Genomic DNA, 9,730 nt, shown 5'->3' on the forward strand with positions numbered 1-9,730 from the left:
ACCATCTGAAGGGGTGTTTTCAGAAAACAAACAGCTGTGGACCCCGGGCCACATTGCCCTGCCTGTGCCCGGAGTTTGGTCCAATCCATCCACAATATCACTCAGTCTGACAATGCTCCACTTCTTATCTCAATTCCTGAACTGGGAGCTATGGGAAGAATGGCTGACCCGACTGGATGGGAGTTCCTGAGGATACACGATTACTACTCTAGGACTGGACGAACCCCATTTCTTTCTTTGTTGAGATAGTTCAGTCTTGTCCTACTGGGCGGTCTGACCGACTTCCAGAAAACCCAACATCATACAAGTAATTATTGTATTTTTACTGCTACTAGATGCACATATTCACACACAAGGGTCAGTACCTGTTTCTCCCCATCTTCTCATGGTCTTTGACGACACAGTGCAGCTCTGCTCCAGAGTCCAGAGGAATCCCCTTCAGATCCCATTCAAAACCCTAACAGAGAAGACGGGAAACAACATATGTAGAAAGTGAAAATGGGATCTGGAAGGAAGAAATCTTGACAATTAAAAGACACTTTCACAGCGCTGATGTTTAGGTAACTGCTGGAAAGGTTCCCCTAGGGAGGCACACGGCAGTTATGACTTTGCTGGCTGCTCTAAATGGTTGTGACACTTGACGTTAGCATCCAAAAATCCTGAAATTAGAGTCTAAAAGAGGTTCGATTGGGAAACTCGTCTCTATTCCACTTCTACTTTAAGATTTAGGTTGAAAAGACAAGCGTATTTGCACATTAAAAACCCCCTATTACAGCTTTAATATGAGGACTGAATGTGTTTAAGTCCATCCTCAGTTTCCTTTACCAGCAGCATTTTACCTGTAATGCTCTGAATAAATGATGGATTTGAGGACGTACCTCGTTCCAAACAGGGTTAGGGTTGTTCTTGATAACCTTTGTCTTCTTCTTGGACCCTGAAACAAGATGTAGAAACCAGAACATTACAAGACAAACAAACAATGAAACTTTATGGGTCCAAAATGTGACTGTGCGCTCTGAGTTAGCTTAACCTTAGCCACCTGCTAGATAGCTTACAGGCTAGCAGGTTAAATTTAAGCCTTTTGACGATCCTGTTCCAATATGAAAGATGTCAATGAAAACTAGTCAGTTTTGTCAATACTTCCCACCTGTGTGTAACAATAATTCCTAATGATATTTTTAATTTATTGAACATTAAAGACGAGGTGGAGCTGGAAGTGGATGGTCCACATATGAATCTTACACATCAACAACATTACATTTCACGTTTTAAACACAATAAAAAAATATTTTAGACTATTTTAAGGTTCTTTTTTGTTTGAGAGAAAAATGAAATCAATGTTTTCAAGACCTGCTGATACAATGCGAACTCATGTACACATATTTTCAACTAAAATGATAATGAAATGTTTTTCTAGTTAATTATGAAACAAACTGTCGCAATGTGGGAGACAACTTTAAACCAACCAACCAGAATGACGTGAAGAAGAAACTTTTCCAACCACTAAATATTTCACACATTCATATTACAGTTTTTTGTTTTTTTTGTTTTTTTGGTTTTGTGTGTATGTATGTGTGTGTGTGTGTGTATGTATGTGTGTGTGTGTGTGTGTGTGTGTGTGTATGTGTGTGTGTGTGTGTGTGTGTGTGTGTTATCTTTCTGTGGCTTCCTGTAACATGAAGTTCTGAGCTCTGATTTCCTGGCCGTTGGGCACTCAGACAGGATGCAGGGCGTAAGACGGACTAATAAACTACCAGGGTTTATCATTAGCTACTGAAGAGCTCTTTTCACACACACACACACACACACACACACACACACACACACACACACACACACACACACACACACACACATACATACATGAACACAAGAATGTGAATTATCACATTGGGCACAAGTATCATCATTTCCACTCGGTTTGAAGTTAAAAAGCGGAGCAGTCTCACACACACAGGTCGAGATGTTCTTTCCAGATGAAAGGAAACAGAGACAATGACTATTGTCTCGTTTTAGAAACTACTCATTAATTTCCATGAAATTAAAACTGGACAGAGTTAAAAGAAGACTAGACTAAGGCTGAGTCCCAAATCCATGCAACGTACTCATCCCATACAGTATGTGCTAAATAATAATCATCATAGTTTACTGTTTGAGCAGCGAGTGTAAAAATATCAAAATGTATTTTGTATTGACGGAAAATTTAAAATTACACATGATGTTAAAAAATCTACTGACAGTTCAATTTCGCAAAGGAGATTTCTTGGTTCTGTTGCACCGTCGCCGAACAATGTATTTTATTTAATGTATTTTACATCCGTTGACGGCTTCTCTATTTTCTTTCTGTATTGAATTGAACATTTACAAATAACCCCAACCCTAAAACCAAGTCTTAACCCTCAAACAACCATTTAAAATAGCACACACACACGCACACACACACACACACACACACACACACACACACACACACACACACGTGCACAAACAAATTATTTCTCTCCAGACACACACCCTGAGAAAGGTTGTTTGCTTTCCTGTTTTCGCCAGTCTTTACCCAATGTGAGAACACAAACACCCCCCCACCCACCCACCCCCCCTACCCACACACACACACACACACACACACACACACACACACACACACACACGTACACAAATACCTACGTAAGTGTACCTCCGTTCTTGGAAGATATCTTAAAAAATACCTCCACCCTTCCACAGAAGGGTTGAGAGGTTACGTTATATTTGTGTGTGTGTGTGTGTGTGTGTGTGTGTGTGTGTCTGATATTTGAGTTAGCATCTCAGGAACAAGAAGTGGCACAGCGTTGACTTCCTGGTTGGTCCAGCTTGGCACAGGTTCTGTCATGAGCCCAGAATAGAACAGACTGTGACCCCCCCAGGGCTGAGAAACACGCATGGGAAGCCTAAGTTTAGACCTGGGCTGCGGGTCTGAGCGCTGCTGCATTTGTCGCCACTTTGAGTCCAGGAACTAGAGTCTATCAGTAGGTACCCACTTTTTAAAAAAGAGTTTAGGTTGTGGGGTGAGATTAGCTTCAGCAAAAGGCTAAATATAATGCCATGCTAGCCTGGTTCCTGAACAATAATCACCGTCCACGTCTCAAATCGGAGCATTTGAATTTAAATAACGGTGTGTTAAACAGTGTTTCCCTGCTCGGAAACAACTGAACCAGCTTTTGTGTAAGTTAAGTCACTTTTACGCGGGTCAAATAACGAGCTAAGACCCGCTAACATCAGGCATGTAACTAGCATTCACTTACAACACAACACCTGGGCGGTCACGCTACTTTTTGCGCCTTTTCGTCTTTCAGAGCTCAAACAACGTAAACACGCCTGTCACCTGTCCAGCACATGCCGTTAAAGGACCCCTCAGTTTTTAACATTGTTAACATGTCCATACAAAGTTTTTTTTTTAATGTAATACATGACATATCACGAGCGAAATAAGCGGTCAGCACCATGACTGAGCATTTCCACCTTTGAACAAATGGCGGTCTCGTAAAAAAAACGGATTCAAACAGCCGCGGGTTCATACGTAATATAACCTTCGTAGACCGCATCCTCCAATGGATGCAGCCCCTGAACCGGGACACAGCTCATAAATCAGCAGCGCCTCCCTGACACAGGTCAACAATGAACTTGTTGTCTATTATTACAGATGTATCTTCCACTAACGGGACAGCTTTATCACTTATTTATTTAGTCAAGTGTCTCGATCCAGAACAAGGAACTTGTCACTGTTAAGAGGACAATGCGAGGCTGCTGTGTGTGTGACTGTGTCCAGGCTATAATTAGCAGAGGACAGGGTAGCAGGGTTGCCAGTTTTTATTTTTGGGGTTTGACAAAGAACAACACTTAAGAGTTCCAATAACAACGCTTTGACCGGAAATCCTGCCCTCGGCAAACAAACACAAGCACATGTTGTCACATTTAATCACATACACACATGCTTCATTAAACTTTCTATATATTATCAGTCGTAACGTCTTCTCTTTTTCTTGCTCGTCAAATCTCCGCATGGTCCATTCATTCAGTTGTTCAAGACCAGCCTCATTACAGATATGAATTCCTCCGGATGTGTTTTCTCCAAAAAAAAGCTTAAAGGCTCTCAGTGTGTTGCAATTTGTCAGAAAAGTTTACGTTGCAACAGTCACAGAGAAAGTTCATTGCTCTCTCTGTATTTAGCTTAATGTGGATTTATTAGTATTTTCAGATCTGTGTTTTATTTTAGAGAAAGTAAAATGTATATTTACAACATTTATTTGCACAAAATTTAACTAACAGTTAAATTGGTTAAATATTTCTTTATCACACACGCATACTCTCTCTGTCTTTTCCCTCCCCTCCCACAGCTTCCTTGTCTGATTATTATCATCTCTAATTACTATAAATGGACATGGTATCTGTGTTTCAGGAGGGGAGGAAACTCTCTCTCTCTCTTTCTTTCTCGCTTTCTCTGCTCTAAATTCCTGAAGTTGTTGCAACTCAGAGACGCAAACAACCTCAAGAGCAGAAATCTGTCTTTTTTTATTTCCACAAATGATCCTTCAGCTTCTCCGAGACAATTATCAGTCTATGACTTAAATATATTCGAGGAGATGTCTTGTAATAATGTGACATTTACGTCAATCTGCCTTGTCTACTTTAAGCTTTAAGTCCCTTCTCTGATGCACAGACGTGGATCTATGAAGAGGACTCTGCTAATTTAAGATCGGGGTCGTTTACAGTTTGATTGAAGAAGAGTGCTCTGAGAGGAAAGTTGCAGAGTCACAGAAATTAAATGACTCCCATGTGTTTCACTGTAAGAGTGAATTATGATGTAGACCAGAGTCATTAAGACTGACACAAGAAAAGAAGACAGGAAAAATGTGGGAAGATTAAAACCTCTTTAGGAGCCTGTTGCGAAATTTTTTATTGTTGTTTCCTTATTTTCTTAAACTCAGAAACCAATCAGTAATCTAGAGCTGAAATCATTAGTTGATATCAATTAGCTGATTTAGCTGATTGATTAGAAAACTGACTTACAGTTTTGGTAATTTATTAATCATTAAAGTCATTTTTAAAGCACCAGCTTCTCAAATATGAAGATTTCCCACTTTCCTACGACAATTTGAATATGTAAACTTGAGCTTCAGGGAATAATGATGGTTATTTAATAGTTTTCTGTGTGTTAATTGCGTGAAACACAGACACACAACTTTACAACGACAACTGGGCTTAAAACCCTCTCGAAGATCAGCGCCACAAGATGTAGAATAAACGACGAATCAAACTTGATACTGACTTTAAATTTGCGATAAATTTGCAAAAAAATGCAATAAATGGAAATTCATCCGTGCTAGAGAATCAGCTGCTGGTTGTTGTTTTAGACCATGAGAGACTCATGTTCTTTAACCTGTGCTGTCTTCACCTAAGCCTTGATTCTAGGATTAAGAGTGGAATCTGGTTTAAGTTGAGGTCGGGGTAAGAAGGTTCCCACAAGTAACACGAGCTTGTGTGTGATGGCACCAGGAAACCATGTTCGGACAAAGGCAGGAAGTTAAGAGCAGAGCTCACCTTATTAAGGAGGCAGACACTGACTCGTGGAAAGTACAACAACAAACCCATGGAAAAACAGAGAGCTGCTGAGGCCAGGTAGCCAGGTCACTTCCACCTCAGTTAATTTGTTTACTCTGAGGCAACTTTCCGCCATCTATACTCTCTAACACACACACACTGAGACTTTAATCTTGGACTTGAACAAATAAATTATAACTCAGTAATCTCTGCAGGGATTGTGCCACCTACATTAGTGTTCTCCAAGATTTTGAAGTCAACCACATGTTGTTAAAATGTCAGTTCATTTAAAGCATAATTATGAGCACATCAGCCTCCAACTTCAACTCTAATCTGAGTTGATATCAGGAATTTCTGACACTCTGCCAGCTTGTTGGCAGACTGGCTGCAAATGCACCACCATCGTCATTCACGTCACTATTTCCCTCCAGGAGCTGGTGGAGACCAAAACCGGAGCTATTGGAGAAGAAATATTGGATTTACATTCACCTCGTGGGCAGAAACAGGACTCAAGATAAATGATAATGTTCCTATGTGACTGTTAGACGTGTAAGTAACTGTCCCTTTTTAAGGTGAATACGTTGTTTTCATAACTTGTTTCCGCTGCCCCCAAGTGGCCAAAAACAAATCTGCCATTGTAGGTTTAAAGATTTGAATTTAGTTGAGACTTAAAAATAAACCCCTGATGAAATCCTGGAACAAAAACATAAGACAGCTACAGGACGGTTGACTTACAGCTCGACTCCCAGTTTGAATATAAAGATGACAGACAGGCTCGAGACTTGCTCTGCTCTTAATTTTACTTTGTATTCTCTACAACAACACCTGAGTTTCCTGTACCACATTGCTTTGTATCGTCTTTTACCAATCAAGTGTATCTCCCATGATCCCCTTACCTCTGAAGGTGACACTAGCCAGGGGGTCAGAGTGTCTCAGGTTGTTGGCCCGCTGAAGAACGCAACGCAACATGGCAGAAATCTCAGCTGAGTCCAAAGCCTGAATCCCGCGGGGGCTAAAATAACTTGCTCAGGTGATTCTGTTTCACCAGGTGAGATCCAGGGCCAGAGGGATGGTTGGGTACATGACCAGAGGAGCTTTGACAGTGATAATAACCAATGAGCCCGACCACCAAAACTGGCAACCAAAGATGGATAAGTGGCAAGAGTAAAAGTATGAAAGAGAAGCACTTTTCAGTGGAAAAAGGAGAAATATTGTGCTCCGAAAAAAAAAAGATAAACTGCTTGAAAAAAGAGAAACCGACTCTTTTATCAATTGAAACCAAAATCAAGGGATTTTTTAGAGTGTCGTCAGTAGCTTAAGTCCTTGTTTGGCAAAATGGAAAAATCCCAGCATTGCAAAAAACAAATTATCCACAGACTGTTTCCTGTTTAGTCTCACAGCATCTGTCAGTGTCCGAAATTACAAAATAAAAGCTCTTTTTCTCAAGAGGAGACGTGTCTCGACCAAGCCGGCTCCTTTCTCTGTCTGACTCCCTCTAACGCACTCGAAGGGGAAAGAGGGCAACAAGCGAGCATGTCGGGAACTCACATACACCTCATATCCAGAGGAAATCTCAACATTTCCTGTGCTCTTTTCCTCTACTGTCTCCTGGTTGTTTCCTACATCTTTGCCTCTCGATTTGCCAGTACATTCTCTGCCTCACTCCACCTCTCTCTCTCTCCTTTTATCCCTCTATTTTACTCTCCGTTTGAACATTTTATGGGCTGATTTTAACTGTCAAAGCTTTTTAAAACCAGTGCAGCAAAAAAATCTTAAACTTTTAAACGTATTCTTGTTGAAGAAAACATGTGACTGCATTAAAAACTGTATAGGAACTGTAACAATTTGCGGTGTTACTGATTAATCTGTGCTTGTTTAACATGAAATGATTATGCTACAGATTTCATACAGAAGTGAAATTGGCTCCAAAACCTAAAAAGAGGAACTTATCTATGAACTCATACATGCAGATCCCACACTCAACTTGGCCATCAAATTCAAGGACTTGTCAAGGACTGTCAGGGTCTTTACAGAGGAAAAGACATGACCTAAGACAGAACAGTCCCCGAGGCGTGGTAGGCCGATCAAGATCAAGTCAGGTCAACAAATCCCAAGGTTTTCTTTGGAGTGAGAGAGCTTAATTTAAAAACATAAAAACCTCAACATCTAAATGTGTATTCTTTGAATCTGAACACGTTCAAGAGATTTTAAGATCTCAAGATTTTAAGAATTCAAAAAGCCAAGTCAACACATCATCACACAGATGCATGAAGAGCAGCACATGCTCAGTGAGAGGGTGCCACCTGCAGACATAATGCAGGGCATACACACCCACACCGCGAAACAATAATATGAGGACACGAGATGATAAAAAAAATACTCTGCCAAGTAACCTCCGTGCTAGCCTTTTTTAATTTTCTACACATCCTTTAAATGTGATGAGCTGTGAGCAGAAGACGTGATGCAGCAGTTTCTGAGAGCGTGTTCAGCTCTGAAGCAGATCCAGTATCAGATCTCAGCCAGTGAGGAAAAACCTGCAGGCGACGTTTCATGGTGCATCATCACTTCTTGTCCGGTGAGACAGGACACGGCTCAGAGTGTGTGACTGTCGACTTACAGGAGCACGTCTCCTTTATTATTCACGTGAGCGGTGGAGCATCACACTGTAAATATAAAGTGCAAGTATATGAAATATAAATAAAAAAATTTAGAAACGATATAAGAGCTCGTTCATAAACTCTGTCAGCTAGTGTCACTGATTTGATCCATTCCAGTCTAGACAACATGCACATCACAAACACGTGTGTGTGTGTGTGAGACACACTACAGGAGCTGACCTATATCACACAGGGAAACTATTGTGCAGCAATATTGACAAAGTGTCATGAGTTCATGACACATTTACACCGAGTTAGAAATCTCTGCGTCTTCTGTATGTACACTGGGCTGTATTGTAGTCTGCTGCAGCCCAAATGAAATACTGCAGGAGAAAGCATGGAAGCGAAAAGACGGACCAGAGAGGACAAGGGATGAAACATGGGAGGTGTGTGAGAGAGAGAGAGAGAGGGGGTGAGGGGCCCAGAGGATAAACTCTGCTGAAAGAGCAGTGGTTGTAACTATAAACACAGCCATGCCCTCCCGGAGACACACACAATCTTTTAAGCCCCACATCAACTTCATATGAACTTTCAACACTTTTTACAGGAGAAGAGAAAAAGTTTTCACATGTTCATTTGGTCACCTGAATATTATTTAGATCATGAAACTATCCTTCCTAAAAATGAAGCGGTTTACCTCGTGGGGACTGGCTTTTTGGAGGTTTGCACCCCGACAGCCTCCATCATCACCTCATCTCTTCTTTCCCTCTATCCACCTCTCTCTTTCTTTCTCTCCCTCTCTCAGCCTCGTCTCTCTCTCTCTCCGCCCCACCCCACACAGACTGGAAGCCATGAAAGACGACTGGCAGAGGGTGTCCAATAATAACCTCTCAGCTGTTACAGAGAAAGAGAGGTTTGTGACATCCCAGTCTTACACAAACACACAGTTTGCTCTTTGTACATGAACTTTATCCTTAAATCTTTATCTCTTCTTCTGACTCTCTCGCTCTTACCCAGACTTCTCTTTCAGTCTCCCGACCTCCTTCTCACACATGAACACACACTCCCTCCCTCCATACCTTCATAGATGACTTGGCAGTAGGCATCACTGATGTCGTCGTCCGGCGTATGCAGACGCTCTGCACACAGAATAAACACACGCAGCATGGCTCACACACACACACACACACACACACAGCAGAGCTCTGTCAAATCCCCCCGGCAGACACCATGAGGTCCATATATGGGCGTCAGTGTATCCAAGAAATATCCTTAAAATGAGAATAGATCAATAACAGGAAGAGAGAGAGAGAGAGGGGAACAAATGGACGAGAGGAAGAGAGAATGAATTAAGACTAAGAGAGCGACTGTTAGAGCTGCAGCTCTCAGCTGTTGTCCTCGCCCCCCAACTCTCTCTCTCTCTCTCTCTCACACACACTCAGGGCAAGCAAGGTGCACTGGCTGACTCATGCACAACACACACACACAGTCCCTTCAATCACAACTGGCTTAAAGGGCCAGCAACACACACGCGCACACACACACACACACACACA

General features: G+C 41.6%; 1 protein-coding gene across 10 annotated transcripts in view; it reads right to left on the reverse strand.

Moving 5' to 3' along the window:
• Positions 1-9,486, reverse strand: part of dysf (dysferlin) — a 68,479-nt gene extending 58,993 nt beyond the window's left edge. For 7 of the 10 annotated variants that reach the window (XM_022761125.1, XM_022761120.1, XM_022761118.1 and 4 more), the window contains exons 1-3: positions 9,254-9,486; positions 879-934; positions 366-457 (exon numbers count right to left, since the gene is read on the reverse strand). In XM_022761125.1, the coding sequence (XP_022616846.1) occupies positions 366-457; positions 879-934; positions 9,254-9,341 (236 nt within the window). In that variant the 5' untranslated portion in view covers positions 9,342-9,486. Of the gene's footprint in view, positions 1-365; positions 458-878; positions 935-6,473; positions 6,726-9,253 lie in introns of those variants that run through there. The other 3 variants (XM_022761126.1, XM_022761124.1, XM_022761119.1) reach the window with 1 other exon arrangement.
• Positions 9,487-9,730: the final 244 nt, after the last annotated feature.

The sequence above is a fragment of the Seriola dumerili genome, unplaced genomic scaffold (assembly GCF_002260705.1).
Source record: "Seriola dumerili isolate Sdu_G_001 unplaced genomic scaffold, Sdu_1.0 BDQW01000388.1, whole genome shotgun sequence".
In the NCBI taxonomy this organism is placed as follows: Eukaryota; Metazoa; Chordata; class Actinopteri; order Carangiformes; family Carangidae; genus Seriola; species Seriola dumerili.